Source organism: Tachysurus vachellii, chromosome 8 (assembly GCF_030014155.1).
Source record: "Tachysurus vachellii isolate PV-2020 chromosome 8, HZAU_Pvac_v1, whole genome shotgun sequence".
NCBI classification, from domain to species: domain Eukaryota; kingdom Metazoa; phylum Chordata; class Actinopteri; order Siluriformes; family Bagridae; genus Tachysurus; species Tachysurus vachellii.
Window position 1 is genome coordinate 12335229 of NC_083467.1, and position 25459 is coordinate 12360687.

The 25459-nt window shown below is 38.7% G+C and overlaps 1 protein-coding gene across 1 annotated transcript in view; it reads right to left on the minus strand.

Annotated features, from left to right (window-relative positions):
• lrp1bb (low density lipoprotein receptor-related protein 1Bb) overlaps positions 1-25459 on the minus strand; it is a 196447-nt gene that overhangs the window by 93584 nt on the left and 77404 nt on the right. The window contains exons 14-24 of the mRNA XM_060877188.1: positions 25062-25251; positions 22124-22246; positions 21820-21960; positions 16962-17087; positions 12801-12917; positions 6435-6515; positions 5937-6107; positions 4536-4715; positions 3508-3708; positions 1297-1542; positions 465-662 (exon numbers count right to left, since the gene is read on the minus strand). Of these exons, the coding sequence (XP_060733171.1) occupies positions 465-662; positions 1297-1542; positions 3508-3708; positions 4536-4715; positions 5937-6107; positions 6435-6515; positions 12801-12917; positions 16962-17087; positions 21820-21960; positions 22124-22246; positions 25062-25251 (1774 nt within the window). The remainder of the gene's footprint in view (positions 1-464; positions 663-1296; positions 1543-3507; positions 3709-4535; positions 4716-5936; positions 6108-6434; positions 6516-12800; positions 12918-16961; positions 17088-21819; positions 21961-22123; positions 22247-25061; positions 25252-25459) is intronic.

Genomic DNA, 25459 nt, shown 5'->3' on the forward strand with positions numbered 1-25459 from the left:
GATTGTCTATAATCCAGCTGTTTGCAATTATCCGTGGCTGCCTAGAGCTTTATGAAATGCTAACAATGGGTACACGCTAGCTGTAACGGGGCTGTGGATACAGGCATCAGGTCATAGAGAGAAGCACACAGGTTTGTGGGATAAATGCTGTGGGGGCGTCCATTACTAAATGGCCACCCAGAGAACTTGCAGCATTCATCAATTCCTTTAGTAATTTTGTGGTCACTTAACGACAGCCACATTTCTGTCACAGCAGGCCTTTGAAACATTCTTCTACAAAAAAAAAAAAAAAAAAAAAAAACATATCCCAGATAGAGTTTGAAATGTCCAGATCCACATTGATTTTTTTTCTGACCTAAACTGCAACGAAAACATGGACATGATTATCCGCTGCAGTTTAGGTCAGAAAAAAATCAGTGTGGATCTGGACATTTCAAACTCTGTCTGTATGACTGAGCATGTACCTCCAGTGTCCGAGAGCTTTCCCCTGTAGATCTTGTCCTCCACCACATCAGTCCAGTAAAGCAGGCTGTGATTGAAGTGGAAGTCTAGAGCGATGGTATTCCTGAGCCCAGGCACTAGCAGACTGTAGTCATGCTTGTGAAGGTCGATCCTTCTGATCTCATGTCGTATGGAAAAGATAATGAAGGCTTCGAAGGGATCTGACAGTGTGTAAAGAGACATGTTAAGGCGTTTCTCTAAATCACACGTAGACAATAATAAATAATAAAGGAATGTCACGGTTTTATGAAATAAGAGACAACTCTCTTCTGCATATTCTAGCTCTAGCTCAACTCATAGTATATCACACAGATGCTCATTGTCGTCCGCCAGCTAATGACCCAAATTTGATTGCCTGAGACAATCTAAAAGAGGTTGGCAGGCATGCTGCTGTAAAGACATTAGCTTCTCTCTGGAAACTCCCTGATTGTGTATCCTGCTGCCATAGGATTATTGCTCCTTTTATTGCTTTGCACAGTGAGCACATCCACTACATAAAGCTCTGAATGCCTGTAACTCTGCTACGAATTCATTAACAACCATGATATCAAATGGGAATATTAGGTAAAATGTGTTACTTAGGTAGATTTATGCAAGGGGGTTGTGGTATTACTTGCATAGTGCAGAGTAAAAATAGCTCTCTGTCTAGCTGACTCAAGCAAGAATTACAAATTGTTATTTTGCCAAAGCTTTGTTTACATCATTTCTCTGCATTACAATTGCATATGCCTCCAAATGCACCCAATTTATGACACACTAGACTTTAAATGGGGAAGGTGCACGATGTGAAAGTACCAGTGCTATGGCAGCTCTCCCCATCCGGATTAAGCCTCCAGCCCGGGTAACAGGAGCATTTGACTGTGGTTTTGAACTGCTCACACATCTGGCTGCACTTCAGGTGTCGGGTGCAGTAGTCCACCACTTCACAGGACTTATTGTCTGAAGCCAGGTAGAGACCAGTGGGACAGGAACAGACCACCCCTCTACTGGGAGCTACACTACACTGATGACTGCAGCCTCCATTTGCCTGCAAACATTTGTCTGAAAAAACAAAAACAGGAGAAATCACTGTTTGGAGGAAAGTGCTTAACTGTATACAGTATAAGTGAGTGAGTGAGCAAGCAAGTGAGCGATTGAGTGGGTGAGTGAGTGAGTAAATTAATTAATTCATTCATTCATGAGGGTAAACTATAATAATAGTGTATTAAATACTTTTCACTGCACCATTTCAATAATGCATGGCAAATTACTTGATCACTTTACCTGACAAAGTGCCTATAAATTTTCCATTTCCAGACTTGTATGTACATCTTATAAATGAAGTTTCTCCATATTAATTGCTTCCTTTCCAACTTGATGGGCTGGCATGCGGCGTTATCAATGTAATCAAGTAGCTTTGCGTTCAAATGAGACTATTATTATGGCTGCAGTTTCCCACTTCACAGATAAATAGTCCTGAAGGGGAATTAAGTTCATAATAATTGGGCATTTTTCCATGGTTCAGGTCTGGTAATTGGCTGAAACCGAATGAACTATAATAAACTGGAAGTGAGGAAATATTAGTGAGTATTTAAGCATTGCTGGCCATTTGCAAAGATTGCTGTAGAAATGGTCAAGAAAAAATAAAAGGGTTATCAAAATTAAAGAAAATCTGTTTACATTTTAATTATACTGAGCTAATGGACATTACTAGTTAAGTGTGACAGTAGAGCATTATAAAAAAGTCAAAAATGTGCAGTATTACTGTACATTAAAGAAACTGGCTTTGTGCAGTGAACACAGCAAACAAAATGAACCCTGTCTGAGTAGAAGATATCTTTATTACTTATAGTGCTTCAAGCTAAGTGAAAAAAGACACTGAGGTACTGTATCTCTTTTCAGCCTTGTAGGAAAAAAACATACACTTTCTCAAACGTCTCCTTTTTTCATCTCAAATGAAAAGCGCTTTTTTCTTTTTTGTCTTTGTCTAAAGAAAGGAAACCAAGACTTAAAAGCTGGGTAAAATGACATTGTTCCAAGGACTCATTGGTTTTAGTGATTAAAGATGATCCCCTCAGCACTGACAAGGATTTAATGTAGTCCATGGGGGCCTGAAATTCAAGAGGAGCAGAACCTTTTTCTTCCCCAAGGATACAGTAGAAAACAGGCAAGCTGTGCTAGCTCAAATCAACCAAGTCCCTGAAGCTACGACTGTACTATATAATTGGCAATGAGATGGCTAAACCACGGTGGGTCTCTTCAACCTAGCAATGCACCTTGCTCTCGTGCAAGGCCAGTAGGCTCCCATGGGCTACTGGTGACAAAGAGCTTAAAAAAACCCAAATGCTTATCATGTCCCACTCTAAAGGATTACACATCGCTAATTCCACTGAGATTATTTCTACTGTGATAGCTACTCAAGCATACACATCATCAAAGGCAGTTTCATTTGGGTCACACAGAAAGGCCACATTTTGAACATGTAACACTGGCTCAAGGATAGAATGTGATAAAGGAATGAAAGAAGACATTTGGGATAGTGTGTGCTAACATGAATAGAGTAACTTCAGGGTCTCTTCAGCCGTTATGTGGTAAACACAGTACACTGATCTGCTTGAGTGTGTATCAGTTCTCCTATACACCATAGTGTCTTTCCATCTAGAATTAATTAATGCTGTTATGTCAGATACGATTTATAAATCATCAAGGTGAGCTGGTATAACGTATGATGAATCTTTTATACCTGGAACTCAGCTAAAGATTATTCAAAATAACAGAAATATTGATAAAGAATTGAGACAGAGATGCCATTCTTTTCACTGAGCTATTACATATGTTATAGGTATTGAAATCAAAGAGATGGCCGTCAAAGATGATGCAAGCAAGCTTTGTTGTTGGAGAGTATTGTGAGGAATGACATGTACTACAGTACTACATTCAGTTATTTAACAGATATGACCCAACTATGCTGCTTTTTAGCGATCTTGCTCAGACAAACATAAATGCGGAAGGCTCACAGACACTTACCACAAAACGGGCCTTCGTCTGATTGGTCGGCACAGTCGCTCTTCCCGTCGCAGATCTGATGAGGGTGCAGGCAGGTGGATGTGTCATTGGCACAGGGCTGTGTGGGAGGGTCACACATGGTTGAAGCGCATGACTCCTCATCTGAGCGATCCTCGCAGTCATTGTCGCCATCACAAACCCAGCTCTTACTGATGCACTTCCCTAGAGGCGAAATCCAGAAATACATCAAGCTGTCCTACCTAATTGGATATTTTCAAGTAAGCATGTTGATATTCCCAAAAGAAAAAAAAGGGATGCGAAAGGGAAAGGTAGAATTTAAGGATGGTGACAAAAAAAAGCCTGAATACAAAAGCTCTCTATAGTGACTAGTCCTAATTCATTTTGTTTTCACACTGATCACGGATCCAGCATGAAAAACAAAGAAGTCGATTTTAACATCTTCGGTCTGCACACAGAAAGCTGTATAATTAGATGAACCAATTCGGTTTCTCATCTGGTATCTTTGTTTGGTTAGTTGTTAAAGATGCTTGCCTTCGTGATAGTGGAAAAAAATGTTTTCCATATTAATGCACAGCTCTAACAAATTAATCTGTTACTGTTCCTTTGGTGCAAACATAGTGTAGGGCATTATCACACCAGCGATCCAAAGAGACAAGAACAAAACACTTAATGAGTTATGTTTTTTATCATGCTGTTCACTGTTTTTGAGGCAACAGTCATGAAGTGGAATATCAAACAGTCTCACTGCGATTAATTTCCTTTGAACATGATGTTCGGCAAAATGCCTTGATATGCATGCCAAGTTCCAGAGCTGATAGATAGATAGATATGTAGATGTATAAATGTTTTTAGCCTTAGTCTTTGCCCCTAGCTTTTTTTTTTGTAGACTATAGAGAGAATTGTGCTGCTCACAGCATGCAGAATGCCTCTTTGTTGTGTACTACAGTATATCAAAAGAGGTTATCTAAGGTACTGCACTGGTAAAAGGTCACAGAGTCTCTCTCTTTCCTTCTAACACTCATACTGACCTGAGTTTTTGCACGTGAACTTGGCTTGGGGGTCACACATCCTCTTGATGCCTTGACAATTGCTCTCGTCGCTGCTGTCCTCGCAATCTTTGTCTCCATCGCAGCGCCAACGCTCAGGGATACATGTGCCATCAGCACGGCAGTGGAACTCATCACTGTTGCATTCCACAGGGGGCAATACTGTGGAGATATCATACACAATACACCTTTATTTTATAATAATAATTCACAATCTTTACATGCTGGTGCAGTCCTTCTTTTCTTTTACTGTTTTACTTGAAAGTTACAATCAACCAGGTTTTTACTATTGTACTATCGTAGAATTGTACACTGGCTTTCCATAGAGCAGGCACAATGGAAATCAACTCATTGTACATTTTCATTCAGTATAAATAAATGAATTTCATCACCACAAATCTGTTACAAAATGAATCAGGACATTATTAGCTTTCAGTGTAAGATGTTTTTACCTCTTACAGAATTTAAGTGGTTAAAGAGCATTTCAATACACATATGAAAGAGAATTTGGGGTATCTGAGAGAGACTAACCCTATATATATGTATATTCAAAATTTATCCCATCAACAGAGATGACAACAGGGATTTTTAAGCTTGTAATCCATAACTTATTTGCTTTCTGCACAGATAATCAACAGGTGCTAAATGCACCTTTGCTGAAGCATGTTTAAACATTCATCAAGTTAATTACTAAACACCAGTTTGCACTCTGCAGCTTCTCAATTGTCTCATTCAAAGAGACAGGTGCTAATGTTAAACTAGACGGCATAGCAGTGGCAGGCTGATTTGCTTAAGGCTTGATCATGTGTCTGAGGCACTTCAGAGATCAGAGGTAAGGGCTGCACGCTGATCAGGGCCCTTCAATGAGAAACAGGAAGCTGGGCAGCCCCCTTGAGACAGACAGAGGCTGAAGGCCTTCTCCAGGAACCAATTTGATGAATAGCTTCCTCATTTCTGTGACAAGCTAGTGAGCTGAAAGCATTGCAACGGCCCAGTCTCGGCTTTCAGAGGTAATTACAAGAGATTAAAAGATTCAAATCTGCAGGGCCATTCTCCAGTGAGCACAGATAAGATCGGATCTGCCGAGTGGTGGGAGAGAGAGAAAGTTTCTAACTTATGTTCAGCAAATTGGGGACCATGCACTAAGCCAATTATGAACAGCTGACTTGATGGTTATCTTCCTGCTCTTCATGTTCGTTTGCTAATCAGCAGTTTTACGCAGACGCTGCACTAATGAAACGTTTCAAAAACTTGTTAAGCTACTCATGTGTTTTTTAAATCAGTGAAAAAAAACATGTCTATGTTCGACGTTTGCTTTCATTAGAGGAGACTCTGCAGACCATACACATTTATGTCCAGTTGTTAAAGAGAATTGTGACTTACCAGCACCAGAGCCTGTGCAGGTCACATTTTCATCACTGAAGTCACCGCAATCATTGTCTCCATCACAAGCCCAGTGTTCAGGGATACACCTGCCAGTGAAACACTGGAACTGACCAGTGGAGCAGGCATGAGCACACAGTTCCTCATCGCTACCATCCCCACAGTCATCATCTACTCAGTGGAACAAAAAGACAAAAACAGGGATTAGAACCAAATATTCCCATGGAGTTCAGAGCCTCTCCCTCACTTCAAATATATTGCTTCCATTTCATGATTTGACCTTATCCTAACCTCCAGTCCAGAAAAGAAAAAAAAGTTGGATCTAATTTCTTTTGCAGTACATTTAAATGAATCTGAATCATATAGAAGTTAAAATCACTTACTTTGACTGAGCATTTAATAGAATGATCAATTTCTACTACAGTTTATCCAAACTGTTATGCTTCGTCTATGCACTGATCTATCTGCAGAACGTCATGCGTCACTCTTCACACTCACCTGAATCACAGCGCCACTTGATGCTGATACACCTTCCGTTTGCGCAGCTAAACTGGGTAAGAGGCTCACATGTGGGAATGGCTGTGGGCAGAGAGAGAAACCATGGGGACTATGCATTCCAAAGACACAGATGCTCCAAACCCAACCCAATATATCACTGTCTCTTTGATGCACCAGAGCAGAAAGACCATTTTTCATTTTGCATTTACCTTTGAAATATTGCAAAAGAAGTTTGGCATGGCATTGATTGCACTGTCATGCTAATAAATTAAATTCTGAGGCTTTTTTTTTTTGTCCGTTTTTGCAAACGTGAGGAGGTGGACTTTTGCTATATCACTGCCTACATTTCAGTGAAAATAACAGAAAACTTTCAGGGAAAAAAGAAAAGAAAGAAGAAAAACAACCTGCAGTTGTTTGCAGTCATACAGGTTTTTTTTTTTTACAGTAAGCTCTGTGTACCCTGAAGGTCATGCAAAATGTCAAAGTGAATTATTGGTGTTTTCTCTCTGAGGTTAATGAAAAATAAGTCATGAACAACTGGGAAAACAGAGCTCGCTGAGCCTGTGGAAAATAGTCTGAGGCAATAAGAAGGTGCCAGAAGGCAATATCAAAGCAACAGTTTTCATGGAGCCTCATTAGGAAAATGTATATATCAGCCATTAAAATCATCTTGCTAATATTGCTTAGGTCCCTGTTGTGCCACCAAACAGCTCTGACCCAAGCTGATATGTTCTGAGATATAGACTGATCCAAGCAGATATGCTCTGAGGCATACACTCCACAAGATCTCGGAAGATTTGGATTTGGATTTGACACCAACATATTAGAATCAGATCCTTTGAGATCTTGTGGAGTGGGCCCTCCATTGTTTAGACTTGTTTGTCCAGCACATCCCACAGATGCTCAATCAGATTGAGATCTGAGGAATCTGCCGGAAGAGTCAACAACTTGAACTCTGAACAATGTTTGCAGTGTGGCAGAAATCATTAGCCTGCTAAAAGAGACCACTGACATTAGGGAATACTGTTGCCAGGAATGGATCTACTTGGTCTGCAAGCATGTTTAGGTAGGTGCTGTCAAAATAACATCCACATAAATGCCAGAACCCAAGGGTTCTCAGAAGGTGTGCCTTCTGCTCATACTGCATCCTGGTGCCATTCTTGCCAAGATAAGTGACATACACACACTCGGCCGCTTGCCCATTTTTCCTGCTTTTAACAAAGCTCTAATCCAGCTTTGTTACTAACTGTTCACTTGCTGCCTAATATAATCATCCTCTTGATAGGTGTATCAATGTTATTCACATCAAATGTCACTGGCTAATCAGTTTGGACAGAATTTCTTCGTGTTCTTATAAATATAGGAAATTAAGAACTATTTAGCACAATGCTTAGGCAAAAAAGGTTTAGATTTCAATAAACAAGTAAGAGTAACTAAGTAAGAGTCTTCCATTGGATAAGTACTTATCTGTGATTACTTTTGTTCATCTGTCAATGGGTTATTCAACCCTAACTGATGTAAACAACTGTGTAGCACTTATCACTGGGTCTAATCTGAAAAAAGTTTGCTAGGGAGCATAAAGTTTGGACTCTGGAGCAATGGAAAATGGTCATGTGGTCTGAGAGGTCCAGATTTAACCTGTTCCAGGGTGATTGGCGCATAAGGATAAGATCTGGGGCTGCTTCAGTTGGCCAGGTAAAGCAACATTATGTGCCCAAAAATGACCTCAGCTAAGTACCTGAATATTGTGAATGACCAGTTTCATCCCTAATGGCACGGACATATACCAGGATGACAATACCAGGATTCATCCGGCTCAAATTGTGAAAGAGTGGTTCAGGGACCATGAGACATTATTTTCACACATGGATTGGCCATCACCACATCCAGATCTTAACCCTTTTGAGAATCTTTTTGATATGACAGAGAAGACTTTAATCCACAAACAAATACATAACTGATCTAGTACTGGCAAATGTAGTCCCATTTGTGTAGGAGACTTTTGAGGCATGGATTTATATATATGATGTTAATGTTGGATGTGAATCACTTAAAAAAAAAAAGTCTTGATGAAAATTACAGTATGTCATTTACAGTCTAGATAGCAGGGATAAAATAAAGTTTTATAACATGACAAGAAATCCATAACAGGCTGCCAAAGTGATGTGTTTTTAATTTCAGCACACAAGTTGATGCATAAACAGTACATGTCTCTCTGCTGGGTGCTTTGGACTCGGTGGCATATCATTTAGCCAAACACATCAACAGTTTGACACTGTAGATAATGAACACTTCGGTAATTAGTCAGCATCCGCTTGTTTATCTGTACAGTATAACCATGAAGCATGACTCTCCTTTCCACTGAGAAGTGAGCATTAAAGTAGTCGTTCAATTAGCGTTTAGCCTATCAGCACAGTTCCTCTCTATGCTCCTTCTCCTTTACCATTCATGCATGAAACCTATTATGATGTCTATTTTTGAATGTCTACACTAATTTGTTTGTACATAAATGTATTGCATATTTTCTTAAATATTATTAATATTATTTTCATTTTATCACTATAACCACTGCATAACCACTTAGTGTAAGATGGCAGCAGTGTCATTATCTGGCACTTATCCTGTGATCTGGTCTCTGACTAATGTTTGTTACCGACAATATCCTTAGTGCTAATCACACTGTTTTGTTTACTTCTGCATAATAATGGAGGTTTATAAAAAATGACATAAAATCCAGACTCAAGTTTCTTTATCTGGCTTACTGTAAATGCACTGACAGGAGCAATTAGTCAAACAACAGCTTGAATTTCTGTCTGTATCACTTTCCACCTTTATAACGTATACATGCACACAGATGACAAATGCAAAAACAAAAAAATTGTATTAATAATGCTTTGGGCAAGAACAGCTTCAGTATCACAGTATAACAAATCTTACAAGTTTCTGAAACTTTACTGGATGTATGTAAATGCTTTTTCTAAAAGATATTCCTCAAAAATCTAGGTCAGAATGTGATGATTGTGAATTTCAGAGCATATCATTTGCACCAATTTCATACTTAGCAAATCATTCATGAGTCCTCGTGCCCTGTGGATAAGGACGGCGGCATCCTGAAAGAGACCAGTCCCATTAGGATGGATAGACAGCATAAAATGGATGCAAACTATGCCTGCAAAATCCCCACACACAGTCATAACAGAGCCACTGGGTTTTCCTTGAATGCCACCCATCTGTATATAAAGCATGAAAATGTGCTACTTCTCACTAGAGATGGATCTGTAAGCTTTATCTTGTCTGGGAAAAGATTTCTTATGGGGTATTGTTATGTCTCATGCTCCTCTAACCCAATCACAAGACAATCAAGCGAGAGAAAGTCTTAAAGAGTCTAGCTGAATGTGAAGTGCTGGTGCAAATAGAAGAGAGAGCAAGAGCGAGAGAGAAAGAGCAAGATTAGTTTCTAAAGGCAGCAAAATTGCACTTTGGACAACTCATTTCAAAAATGAAAAAATAGATACTGCTGCAAAGTCATGTCAGAAAGTTGCTACTGGAGACTGCAGCTAACAGTACCTCTGAAACTGTTTTTTACACTCCCATGATTTTGGTGATTGCCTTGTTTTGTTTTGTATGTTGTTTTGTGTGTGTGTGTGTGTGTGTGTGTGTGTTTTTTTAAGAATTGTACTTCTTACACCAGTGACAGCCTCAAATAAAAAGATATTGAGCTGCTTTCAGGTGTAATAATTCTTGCTGGTGCTTTACAGAAGAGAAAAAAAAATTACTCACAGGTTACTTTTATAGAAACTCACGTACATTTACTCCTTACTGCAACACTCCAATCAGCCAATCATGTTGCAGAAGAGCCAGGCATACAATTAGTCATGCAGATACAGGTCAAGAGCTTCAGTTAATGTTCGCATTAAACTTCAAATGAGGAAAATCTCAGAGATGCTGACGTCGCATGTTGCTGCCAGATGGGCTGATTAGAGTTTTTTAGAATCGCGTCTCTTGAGATTTTCATGCACGACAGTCTCTAGAGAGACAGATCTCCCTTATCTTCTGACTGCTACAAACCAGGAAGGGCAAAGGCTGCTTCTAACCAGGGAGGGCAAAAGCTAACACATGCTTCCTCAGAGAAATGTGTAGCCAGCCAACCACATCTATTCAAACTAAGTATGCCATTCCTCCTACCCAGAGAGCATGGCCAATTTTGTTCCTTTGGCTCCGACAATCTCTAGAGTTTACACTGAATGGTGGGGGAAAAAACCCTGTCCAGTGGGGAACATTTCTGTGGTCACACTCTAAGGGAACACTTTGATGATGAGAGAGATGACAAGAAGGCTTCAATAACTCAAAGTAGCAGTCTTTACAATCATAGTGAGCAGAGAACCATCTCAAAGCAGGCACATGTTTAACTGGATGGTTGAAGATTGGAAAAAGGTGAAGCATGTGAAATTTTTCTAGGTTTTTTGATTAATCTTAGTCTGAGGAAAAACTGCTTATTTGAGACCCCGGCAAATTTTACTCACATGCTTAACATTGAAACAGACCAACCAGATTGACCAACCGACCAGTGAGAGACAGACAGACAGACAGACAGACAGACAGACAGATTGACTGATCGATTGTTAAAATCGTACAATTCTTTCAAATCATTTCTACAGTATTTACCTAAACCACCGCACTCCCCACCCACTTGTATTCCACACGTGATGCTAATTCTTATTTGAAATGCTTTGCCTGCTTAGCTCAAATAATCAAAACAAAGAGAACATGTCCGAATGACTGAAAAACACTCAAAGGCTCACAAATGTTAAACCACAAAAAAAAGAGATGACATGAGTTTGATGATCTGGAGAATGGAGATGGAATATAAATCAGCATCAGGCTGAAATCCCTGAGCCATTGTGCTTCAGGTGTTTGATCCGCAGTGCAGCAATGGCACAAATCTCCAACCATGCAGCAGAACTCATAGGCTACAACGTGTATGAGAATATGCTTCTTTCAGCTCGGCTTGATTATGATTAAGTGAAGCCAAGCGTGCACTTTAATTACTGCTTACACCGACTCGGTTTGTGTGGGAGAGTGCTCAGACAGCTTAAGACGCAGCGGCAGTAACAGGCACAATTGCACTCAGAGCAATTTACTGCACTTGGTAAGGAAGAATTTAGAAAGCAGCACATTTACCCTGTGAGGTGAAGGAACACGGGGAGGCCATTCAAAGGTCTTCACGAGTAGTATTTTACTGTACTCTTTGATGTAGTATGCCAGGAAGACTGTGCCCTTTAAAAACGAAGCCAGAAAGGACAGATAGGTGTCTGACTTTTAATGCTGATGTTGCAGACACTTGCTTTCATATATCTAATAGGAATTTAAATATACATCTAATAGGAGTTTAAACTCTAATAAGGGTTTATCTCATGAGTCATTTAGCAGATGATGCCTTCGCTGCAGGACACTGCCTAATGACTATAGTCTAAAACATACCGCTGGCAAACAAAATAAATAAATTAAGGGTGTTGAGGTAAAAATATAGACACTGAAACATTACAGTGTTCAGCCTCAGGTGAGTCTGATTGAGAGAAACATTCACTACTTGAAGGAAACACAAAGTGTCCCCTGATCTTAATAACTCTGCACAGACCCCCTCTCTCCCGCTTTCAAGGTAATGATATTCACTTTGTGCATGATAACCAGGAAATTAGATCAAATTATTCATGCCATTTTATGCTGCTGTACACTCAGTATTTTAAATCAGGAAGGAAATCCACTGAAATAATATACTGTAGCCTTATTCCCTGTTGCAAGTTTAAAGTACATAAAGAATGTAGACACTTCAAAATGCATAAAAAAAAACAGATTTCATATATCCTACAATGGACACTTTCAGCACCCTTTTGAGAAGGCCACACAACTCATTTATACTGCAGATCACATGGCCGGCTTTACAAATTCAGCTATTGGAAGTTCACACAGAGGCGGGCACATATTTATACCATTTCCTTTGAACAGTCTGGTTTATTTGCTCTCGGCTGCAATATGTGTCGAGGATGTGGTTGTGGTAACCTCAGATCATAGACTCACTGAGGGATTTGTATTACCACCTTAGGCTTAAAAGCCCCGGAATCTGAGTTTAGTCCCCATTTCCCTTTCTGCTTCTACATGCAGAGACTCAGGCACTGGCTGAATCTGCTTGGTTACCATGTTCTGAATACTGATATGCAGCTCTTCTCTGGGAAAAAAATCCATCAGACAGCTGCAGCTATGGTGTATGAGGTGTATCAAGCTCAGTGGCTAAATCAGCCAGGACTGATAAACCATCAGCAAAATAAATAAATAATAATTATAAACAAAAAGAAGTCAGTGACTTACCACAGGAAGTGGTCTCATCTGACATGTCACCACAGTCATTATCACGGTCACATCGCCAAGATTCAGGTATACAGCGACCACTTGCACAGGAGAACTGACCAGTCTGGCACTTCTCCGCTGTAAAAGATAAAAAAGGCAAATAAGTGAATTTAACACACATTCAACTAGTATTTCTTTCACAGTCTGTGAGCTCTCACGAGTTCAATCTGCCGTCAAACAACCAAGCACCGTTTTCCCATCTGACTTTGAGAAGGTGTTAGATGGGAGTGGCTGAGGTTTCCATTAGCAGGCAATTAGCAAAAGGATTTGTGAAATGATAGGTTGACAGCAGAAGCCTCAGTGGGTATGCCTGATGTTTTAACACTAAAGAGCTGAGTTGTACTGGAGCCATGTCAGTGTTGACATGAGAGAATTTATCACACCTGTCCCAGACTTTCATTGATTTTACAGCACTTATGAGCTCAGGGGTGTTATAGCTGGCAATAAGACAGGTTTTACTGCAGTATGTAAAAAGCAGGTCAGAGATAAGTGATTCTGATGTACTCTTAGTAATGAAAAAGCTGCACTACAATCCAAAGCTCGTCATATGACAAATGTACATAAAGGACACAGGAGCTTGACTTGGAGAAGCAGCAAAACATATGTGCCACAGAATGCTATTCATATGTACATATATGATGTGTGAAATAGTATTATTATTATATACTAATGTGACTGCAAAACAAAAAGACAGGCACAGTCAGCCTTATACTGAATGACATCCAAACTGATATGAGTCAAATTCTCATGCACATTTTGTAGAAGATTCAAAGAATAATTATGTGATTGTACTCATGTGAAAAGTATGGGAAAGAAAAATTCGCTTCAGCTTATTGTTCTCAATAAGCCACCATTTTTTGCCTTAAACGTTCTTTTTATTTTTATGATAGAAACAGGCCAATTTTAATAAAGGCTTAGCAAATAAATCTACATGTTATGAATGAATCTATTTCTCTAATCTAACACTGTGCATTCTGCACTTGTAGTTAGATGCAGAATACACAGTGCAGATGTTATCAAGTTTGTGAACCTTTAGCCAATCATGGACTCAGTCCAGTAAAATCAAACAGGAATATCTTTTAGGGATTTGTCCAATACACACTTCTACACTGACGAGCCAAAACCTAAAAAAACCTTAGCAGTGCATACTGCTTATCTACCGTACTGTGTGTTCAGACAAATTGTGATTGGCGGTAACAGGTGGGTGGGTTGGGGGTTCTTGGCTTGGGTGGTAATCTGTTTTGTAGCATATCTGTAAATGTTGTGACCCTTCTCCTTGGATTTTATTAAGATTTCAAAGTAATTTTGCCTATAAAACTCTTATATCTATCTGCAAACCTGGCAGGGAGAAAACTTTAAAGAGGTCTGCTTCTCAGACTGGGAAAAAAAAAACATGTTCACAAATTACACACAACTCTATTACATTTAATTACATTGTGTGGTATAAATTAGAAAAAAAGAGGTACAGTGCTCATTTTGATGAATTATGATGATTTAAAAATGTGGCTTTTCTAAATGTGACTCAATAATATTAGAACATATCGACACACTAATTTGATCTTCGGTATCTCTAATATTAACAAGCTATAAAATAAACAAATAAAGGAAAACAAGAGCTTGTGAGTTTCTCTAAAGATTCCACCTGTAAATCAACTGCCTCTGCAATTAGGGATAATGATGAATGATTTTAATGTCTATTCAATAGAACAGGGACAGCACAGGATATGTGATGGGATTCAGTGAGATGTCGCCTGAGAGTTTTTGGTAATACTGATAGTGAGATTGCTAGAGATGACAGTTTTACTGACAGCTACAGATGAGTGACATATAGGTGTTTTGAGGGCATTTTGCTGGCATGGATTTGATCCACTTGTCACCCTGGAGGAAAGAGTCACTCCAAATCAATATAAAGTTCCTCTGACTTATCCCATGATGCAGCATCTCTATCCTGATGGGAGTGGTCTCTACAGGATATCAATGGCACAAGGCAGAATAGTTCACTGGATAGTTTGATATAAATATAAGTGAACGAGAGAACAGTGTTAGATAGCTGTCTCTGCACTGGAAAGCATCACAGCTTAGCAAGTGAATATATAGTTAAATATAGTTACATGCATTTAGTATTCCTTAGAAAATAATTCCAATCATTATAAATAAACTAAATATAAGATTATTGAAACTATTACTAAACACTCAAGCTTAGAATACTCTTGTTCTATTGAGCGATCCATCCATTTTCTGTAGCGCTTTTCCTACACTGTGTTGTGGTGTATCTTGAGTCTATTACAGGGGACTCAGGGCACAAGGTAGGGGACACCATGGACAAGTGCTAATTGCATTCATACACACACAAACTACAGACAATTTAGAGATGCCAAATCTTTGTACTGGGGAGTTAACCAGATTATATGGAAAAAACCCAGGAACAGGATGTCAAACAGTCAAAACAGGATGGTGATATTATATAGAAATGTTCCCATTCACCCCACCTTTCATAATGATTAATATAGAGACATAAGAAAAGTGAAAGGAAATCCTACATGGAAGCACATTTATATGCCAGTAGAATAAGAACATTTAAAGCCTGTAATGTGTAAATCATCTAAAATATCTCAAAATAAAAATCTTTGACATATTTTCCTTATTCAAGATATTAGTTACCTTCTGAAATGTATTTTTTGTAGTGTGCCAAGAAACTGAGGATTTCTGGAGAAAATTGTGTTCATCCATAGGCTACTTTTCCAGAGACTTCCAGAGCATTGTCAATTTTCTTGAGGCTCATAGTGGACCAACACTTGTTGAATTTCCTGACTGTTTTCTCTTGTTATTAGCTCTAAGTAGATTTCTGAGCCAGTAACTAGTGAAATATATGATTATCGTGAACACAGAAAAGGTCAAAGCAGATGCTGATGTATAGCAGATAGATACTGAGGGTCACATGTACTGACTCCTGTCCACAGTAAATTGCTAATCCACAGGCGAATGGAGGTGCTAATGTTCAGCTAGGAGAGTAGGCTGTGGAGCCAAGGCTAACTGCATAATCTACTGAACAATTCACTCTATAGGAAAACTAGAATGGGTCGAGGACTTGCAGCTCAATGCATTTCATGGCATTAGGGCTAATTCATTTGGACTGACTATTCTGTTCCTTACAAGGAAGATGATTTAAAGGATGTGGGCACTTTTGACTCAATGATAATGGCCTGAATGCAGTCAGTAATTGCTGCATGGATAGAAGAGTGACTTGAGAGCACATCGTAAATGGGGTGAGGGGGAGTTTAAAGGCTTTTATTTCTTTAAGCAGGTGTAAAATTCTGTTTAGCAAGTATTCTTCTTGTATTGTGTAATGTATTTTAATATTGCTGAGGAGATTAGTTATTAGTTTTAGCATTTTTTTTTATTCCTGCAGTCTGGGCTTTTGTGAACATCAGTGCTTTGTCGAATATTTTATTTTTTTTTCCCCTCAACATTCTTCTCTGTTCTTTGGCTTGTTTGCCTGTTCTCATCTTTCGAATTCTGGGGTCAAATCAGCAACAATACCATAGTTAACCTAATATTAATAGTAACATTGATTCAAGAATGCCAATCACAGGAAGTGAAGTTTTAAGAGCATGTGAAAAAGAAAATAAAATTGAAATATAAATATTTTAAATATAATTAATATAAATTAAAGACACAAGATTCTTTGATTTTATTTTGGATGAAAACAGTGATCTTTGTGTATACCACCTTACAATGTCACTCCTGATGGTAGGAAATCCAAATGATGATGCATAATACCAACATGGAAATGGTTTAAAGGATGGAAACATTCTGAATATTTAAGAATGAATGGTGATGGTTCTGGTGATTTTGGTGGTGATTGTTATAGATAGATCGATAGATAGATCGATAGATAGATAGATAGATAGATAGATAGATAGATAGATAGATAGATAGATAGATAGATAGATAGATAGATAGATAGATAGATAGATAGATAGATAGATAGATAGATAGATATTTTAGAAATTGCCTTTGGATTCACAATAGGTAAATCTATTATTATTATTATTATTATTATTATTATTATTATTATTATTATTATTATTAGATTGGTTAATAAATGGTCTTGAGTCCTACCTGAGCATGTTTTGTTGGACTCATCCTCGTTGTCACCACAGTCATTTGTCCCATCACAAAGCCACCTCTTGGGAATGCAGCGATTGTTCGGACACTTGAACTGCTCCATGGTACAGCTGTGGTTAGCTGTAAGTAATTGCAGAAAATAGAAGATTTGTTCACACATTATTAACTGCCCCCTCTGACCTGTTTACAATTGACTAAATTATCAAATTGGTTTGCACTAATGAATCGTTTGCCTCCACTTCAGCATGAGCACATCCGTAAAGACCACAAATAATAAAATATTAAAGGACAGCTGAAAGCTTATTCAAACCAGAAAGTGTCAGACACATTATTGGCCATCCACACAAAGCAGAACATTGATTTTGCAATTTTGAACACTTTGACAGAAGACTCACACACTGTAGCAACTCTCCTGATGAAAAATTAAGTTAATACTAAACTTGCTGTGAACTTGCTGCACATCCCATTGATTAATTCATGAGGTGCTTGTGCAGTGGGCTGGTGTGGGTCGAGTGGCAGTTTCATCAGCTCTGTATATCTGTGTGAATGTTTGTTCTATATTTAGTCATTCTAGTATCTGGTTTGTATCTATCAAGGGGAACCCAAAAACACCTTTTGGATGCATGTGGTATGTGTGTTACATTTTCTAACGTAGTTTAAACTTGCCAATTATTCTTCTGCAATCCACATGGCAGATGTTAAAGAAAAAAGAATTTGTGTGAAAATTAATTCATAAAACTGCTGCCGAAGCAATGACCATGCTAGAGCAAGCTCTTTAAGAACACTGTGTCCTGTGTCTCCAAAAATAAAAGCACATCAAATCAAATCTCACAATCAAAACAATAACAATGATTCATAGACAGTTTGTTCTCCCTGTACAGACTATTAATCTGTGGTTTTACAAACAAAAAATGCACCATAACATTACAGCTGCACACACACACACACACACACACACACACACAATGCAAATCTTTTTCCTTTCAACATTTTTTATTTTTGGGTGCAAAAAGTAGTCACAACAACTAAGATCTTGTAAATACTGTGGATGTGTTTTTAAAGACCACAGCATCCTGGAGTGTTCTAAAAATTATGTCAGGTCAAACATTTTGACATTAACAGTCTCATCTACAGGACAGCAGTTCTGGCGCACCCAGAACTGTATCATGCACCATGCAAATGCACCTGCACACACTGCATTGTCAACCAAGGTCTTTTAACCAGAAACAATGTAGTTATTGATTCATATTACTGTATTCGCTCCATGCATATTCTTTTAATTCCAGAAAGGAAAAATTAAACTGAAGAGGAAAAAAAATCTCAGTGTGTATTTGCAAGTGCAATGTTATGGGCAATTTTTTTTCCTGTTCACTAATAATCGCCCACTAATAATCCATCTGCAGGAAGAACTCTCTATGAAGAAGTCTATTAATTTTAAAAACACATCAAACGTTGTCTTGATTATGTGATTTGGTTTTGCAGATGCATGCAGATGCAGATGCTTGCTCTAGTGTGGTCGCTGCTTCAGCAGCAGTTTTATCAAGCCAAAAAATACATTAAATTATTACACACATAATACACATAAATTCTTTGCGCTTTAACCCTCTGGGGTCGAAAGACGCGCCGGCGCGTCTTTGGCGCATTTTTCCTCTTCAACGTGAATTCCACTTAAAATACTCCGTCATTCATAGTCATACACATACATGTAATACATCATTCGAAACTGTGAAGTGTCTACTTTTATTTGAGTGCCTTCATATTAACAACAAAACGCTGTGCTTTGTGATTGGCGGTAACAGGTGGGTGGGTTGGGGGTTCTTGGGGGGGTGGTAATCTGTTTTGTAGCATATCTGTAAATGTTGTGACGCTTCTCCTTGGATTTTATTAAGATTTCAAAGTAATTTTGCCTATAATAAATAAAGAAAATAACCAGGGTGTGCATTCAGACATCTCTGTGAACTTGACCTTCTTCCTGAAACACGTTACAAACATGAACTGATAACTCCACCAATACTTATCACACGAACATGATACATATGTCTAATGAAAGCCTGAAATGTCTGTATGTAATCTGTATATAAGTAAAGAGAGGTACAGTTTTTCTGGCTCGACCTCATTACCACTAATGTGATCCCACCTACCGCCGTGCGCGCCATTCATATGAAAATGACCGGAGCGGGCTTTGCAAATAAGATCAACGACCCCAAACAATGTAAGAAGCACAAAGTTTTAACAGATTCATTCACTTATCAACGCGCTGGGAAGATGAAACGCTTTACAGCTGAGGAAGTTTCCTCAGATGAAGATGAAGAGCAGGACTCCGACGACGAACGTTTGTATTTTTGAAGAGCGACTTGATCCGCGAGCGAGGATATAATTTCTGAAGAGTAAGTTTTACTTACATTTGTTGAAATCTTGTGTGATGTAAACATATATATATACTGTATTGTATACAGACTATTTGCAAGCAGATGTTAAGAGTGACTTTATAGAAACGTCTCGTAATTGGCAACTTTTATTTACCTTAAAATGTTAGTTCTTATTTAGCTGTATGCTGATTAATGCAATGTGAATATACAATATGTTATATAGCAATATCACTATTTAGAATATATTTTGACTAGTGTTTAAGCCTCAACTAGTCTTGTTTACGTGACTGTGATCTGTTCGGGTGTAAATGTATCGATGTGATGTCGATGTAAATGTGCCCGGAGATGTCATGTGTTAATGTTTAGCCATAAATATGTCCAGTAATGGCCCGTTAACAAACATATACAGCGCATCTCTGTACCCAATTATTTTATCTCAGCTATGCTTAACTGCCATAGTTATTGCTTTATAAGTTTGTTACTGTGGAGAATACATTATATTAATTATTAAAAACATTTGTAGGAATGTGGCTGCATCACACTTGTCTTCACCTGCACCGGCTGCAACATTTTCACCTTCGTTTGATGCTCGCACGGGGGCGCGCAGCAACGAGAACAATAAAGAGTACGTCCACATGTACCCATTTTTTTCTATTATGCGTGCAGAATATTTGTATTACTGATGTGGAAAATACATTATATTAATTGCGTTGCTTTGTACTTTGAAAATACATGATACTAATTATGATATTTTTTTTAGGAATGTGGCTGCAACACGTTCACCTTCGTCTGATACTCGCACGAGGGCACGCAGCAACGCGAGCGACATTCATCCAGTGTAAGCCACATTTACCCTTTTTTATGTTCTCAGTATTAGTAATACTGGTGTGTTGCTTTGTACTTTGCATATACATGATACTAATTCTGATATTTTTTTTAGGAATGTGGCTGCAACATGTTCACCTTCGTCTGATACGCGCACGAGGGCACGCAGCAACGCAACTGGGAACCAAAAAGAGTATGTCCACATGTACCCATTTTTCTGTTATATTGTATATTAGTATATATTAGTTATATATTATTATTACTAATGTGTTGCTTAGTACTTTGGAAAATACACGATGAGACTAATTAACTATTAACTATTAATTAACTAGACGAAACCATGTTGTTGTTTTTTTTTTTTTTAGGAATGTGTCTGCATCACCTTTACCTTTACCATCACCTGCTACTCACACACGCCGTACTGTAGGTCTCTTTCAGTTCTCAAAGCAACTGAGACTAATGTGTGTTCAGTTAAATAGGAACTGTTTTGAGCAATGGCATGACGACATTTAAACTCCATTCTCAAAGATTCACAGTGTGTTATGGCTTACAAATTTATATCTTATTTTTATATTGTAAAGAATCATTCCATACAATAAAGCTTCTTGACTCTTGACTCTATTGTGTTGTTCATGTTTTTTTACCATTGGCAAAATAAAAGTCTTATTTTGTCAAGTACAGATATAAAAGTCTTTTGTACTTTATTGTACACTATTTTAGTAAACTACAAGCAAAAGATTTTCTCTTTGAGTCTCCCCACACTCATTCTTTTGTCAACACAATCCAGACAAAGCCATTAGGGGGTTGGGCCTCCTCCGGTGTGAATCATCAATATTCATGACCATTGACCCGCCCTCACATATTGCCTTTACACAACAAAAACTGTCTTACAAAAGTTAAATCAATGTATTGTTTCATGTGAATGAGTGGGTAAAATGGTTTTTACATCTTTTTGTAGGAAATTCTCAACTCTACAAGAGTAGAGAACTTTATTGTTTGTGAACAAATGTTTAGTATGTGTTTCTTGGCCTTATTTCAGCAACCTTTCTTTTTCTTTTTTTTACTAACCAAGCATGAACATCATTTACTTAAAAATACAAACATGTACATACATTTTACTTACATAATATTGTAGCCCAGTTTGTGCTGAATACAGTGTTATGTGATATTAGCCATTAATATGTATTGAAGTAACTGAAAAAAGACCAAATGTAAGAGCATGTCAGAACCTCTGCCAGTGTCACAAAATGGTCAGACCCCAGAGGGAATCAGACCCACCTGCCATGGGAATCAAAGAAGAATAATTGGCAAGTTCAAATGTACAACATTAGCAAAAACGACTCAAATACCACATGCGTCCACAAGGTATGACACCACTTGTGAGACTGACTCACTGACTAGCAGCAAAACCCCCAACTCTGTCACGTGTACTGCAGAGGATTTTTGGGTCCTTAATTATATTATCTCACAACTAGTCACACCTTTAATAGTTCGATAACAGCTACTAAGTTAGTACAATATTTATGTTACAATTGCAACGTGCAGGGAATAAATGTCACATCTGTGAGCCTGACTGGTTTAACTGTACACACACAAACACACACACACACTCACACAGCAGGCGGTTAGAGACAGTTTCCAGAGATACAGATACACACCACAGACATGCTCGTCCTCATCGCTGCCGTCTAAGCAGTCATCATCTCCATCACATTTCCAGGCTGCTCTCACACACCGCTGATTCCTGCACTCAAACTGCTCGCTCCTGCAGCGCGGCTGCTCTTCATCACCTGTCACGTCTACACAGGAAATCACAAATCACAGAAGACATGTTGTTGGGGATAAAATATACTACTTCACATAATATTCCCATACTAGCTCAGAGACAGAAGTGGGATCTTATCATTCCGATAGAATTTCGTAATGCATATGCTCGGTACGAAAGGGCTTAAAATGGCTTACCTGAGCAGGTGACATTGTTCCTGTCCAGGTGCTGGTTGTCAGCACAAGCACACACTCGGCCCCCTGGGATAGCCAAGCAGAGGGCAGCACAGCCTCCATAATTCACCCTGCAGGCATTGTCACCTGAAGAACAAATATAGGGCTATACAACAGATCTCTACCAATCTTTTTAGAATCATCGTGTCTGTATGTGTATTTATTGCATTTTGGCTTTCTGCTCGAATGCAGCAGAGCTTAGCACAGAACACTTTTCTCTTCATCTCATCTCGCTGCTGTTGAAGGATGTTGGAGACACATCGTTTGCCATCCCATGTCAAATGAATTCACCATTGAAGAAAGTCAACTGACACTTCTGTCCTGTTGATGGAGTCATTTGTACAAGGCAGTAAAAAAAAAAAAAGAAGGGGCAGCATTGTGAGAAACCTGCCATTTATATTTATTAAGCTGCGGCTTGAGAACTATTGTAATGTTTAATTTGGAAAGATGTGTCAAGGCAGTGCCTGGACCAATGAGATAAAGGCTTGAGTTCTGTGGGAACCAATCTGTGCTAGTTCAAACAGAGGGGATGCAATTATTCTCTCCTGTGACAAGAGCTTCAGAGAAAAAGGGGTGGTTGAAATCCCTATCCTACTCATAGCCACGACTGATCAGTAGAGCACAGATTTTTTTTTTTTTTTTGCCATGCTTATTTCAGAGACTTTGTATTGTGGATAATATGACATAACTGAAGTCCTTCCCTGGAGGCAAGCTCTCCATGAGGCGCTAAGGACATCACAAGTCTGCCTCCCTATAGACATTTGAACTAGTTCAGCCTGCACATGTGTTCTCGTATGCTGCCTTTTGAAAGCAAGTCTATTATGATGACCACAAATGCCCCGCTGTGCTCAAATGCATTACCTACAGGTACAGAGATTAAATGTTGGGGAGGCAAAACACGGCTATGCTCTGGCTACCCTGCTGAGCCGTGTCCCTCCCTCTATCAGCTCTGGCTGTTGCTTCTGAGAGCGGATGACAGTAATCATCATGCAGAGCTGAACAGTCTAAGCATTGCTGCATTCCACACGCACCCAGATCCCAGCCACCTTCCCCACTGAGCAGCTCCAGCCCTTTACCTGCAGTGACACTAATCACTGTGACAAAATTACCCAAAAGCCCATTTCACTCAGAACATAGAATCTTCCTTGCTGCTACAGAATGGAAAAGTAGGGCTTTAAATCTGTATGCTCTCTTACACTCAAATCATATTTTAAACTATTAGCAAAAGCGGAACAGTACAAGCATAAAATTTGTGTCTGAGAAGTCAGGAATTAATGGTTGAGAAAAATCTGTTCCATCCATCTATTTTCTATACCATTTATCCTACACAGGTTCGCTGGGAGCCTAAAGCCTATCCTTGGGGACTAGTGGCACAAGGCAGGGGATATCAAAGATGGGGTGCCAGGCCATTGCATCTATCTCACGCACACTACAGACTATTTAGTGATGTCATTCTACCTTCCATGCCTTCCATACCTTCCATGTCTTTGGACTGGGGGTGTAAACAGCATACACACATGGCAGAGGAGAGATTCAAACCCCCAGCCCCGGGGTGTAAGCCAAATGTGCTAAACACAAAGGCACCCCAGAGCATCTGTCATAATTAATAAACACAAAATTAAGTATATGTTTGTTTGCTCTCATTGGTTCCTGACTTGTTTTCCATGATTTTTTTTATCATCATACCCTGATGCTCTTAGAGTAGGGAACTGAAATTAAAAAAAAACACTGAAAACATTAATTTGAAAACAAAAATTGGATTTTAACCCACATTATGGTGTCACTGTACATCCGCATGCATTTCTAAAAGTAAAAAGAATGTATGAACTAAAGAAACTAAAAATACTGCACCATATTTTAAACACAGGTTATAATGTATCATAGTATGATAATCATACATATTACTTTCACCTGATATCTGCACTCACACCTACACATCTACAAGCATGAGAAACAGTTTTGTGTGTTTACTGCCATAGTATCTAAGATCTGCCATAGTAACGCCATACAGTTGACAAGATCCTACAAATTCATCTGTTAGAAGTCAGTGCACTTGATTTGTGTAACCCAGGCAAAACGATTACTAAAATGATCTTTTGTCCACATTATTAGCCCATAATATACTTTATAATATACATCTCTACTTAATGGGACTATCCAAGATGGTGGCATGGCAGTAGTATGCAGTGGCCAGTCCGGAAAAAAAACAGTGTTATTTTTGTCTTTAGCCTGACTTTTACTGCCAAAACTATTGTCTTGTACCATCTGTGTTGCACTGACTTCTGTGTTACACTATTTGCACACAGGTATTTCATGTAGTACTAAAGTGGCAAGCTTATTTCTGTCTTGTTTTATGTAGCACCATGATCCTGGATGAACTTTATTTCACTTTGTACAGCACCAGATGTTTATGGTTGAAATGACAATAAGTTTCTTGACTTAACTTGAAGAAAACCTACAGTACATGTATTTTATCAAATCCATGTGGAAATGATTTTAAAAAGACTGCAGTCTAACCTTTCCTGCCTGGAAAGAGCACATGGGTAAGAAGCCAGTTTATCAAATACGTTTAGTCAAAATCTTTTCAAGCTAAGTGTACATTTCTCACGATTTGATCCAGGTATTAGATAGTTACATGCCATAGTAACATGGGCAAAAGCCTAAGCAATTCAGTTTGTAATCAGATAACGTCTGTCAAAATGTCCAGGTAGTGCCTGCTCAATCCCTACCATCACTATACAGCTTGAAGAACCCTACATAGTTTAAAAGGGATTTCCAGGCCACCATTCAATTACAGTATATTAAATATAATGTTATTGCTTAGAATAAATGATAATTTAATAACTGTAACTGCCCAGAATAACAACATATGCCCTTTAGTTAGTAAAGTGAATGTGATTACCTTGCTGACTCTGTGCATCAAACACTCTGAGGCCAAAGAGAGGAGGTCTCTCGCTTCTTAGCAGTGTGACTTCCCCAGAAAGCAAATCCAACTGAAAGATGGAGGCATTCATATATTCAGTCCAGAAGACTGAGTTTCTGTAGTGTGAAATTCCAAAGGGATGATTCAGCTCCTTGCCGTTGTACACCACCTAGATCAAACAAAAGACAAAGACGTGAGCTGGAGCTGTAGATACAGCAACAGGTCAAATCAATCTTGTTTGTACTTGTACAATTTAGTGTTTTCTTTGTGCTTTCATCCTTTTTTTTTAGTAAATCTCACTAGCTTGCTCAATAATTTAATTTAGACAAAGTCTGTAGCAAATGAGTGCGTGATGATGCATCAAGATCAGAAATATA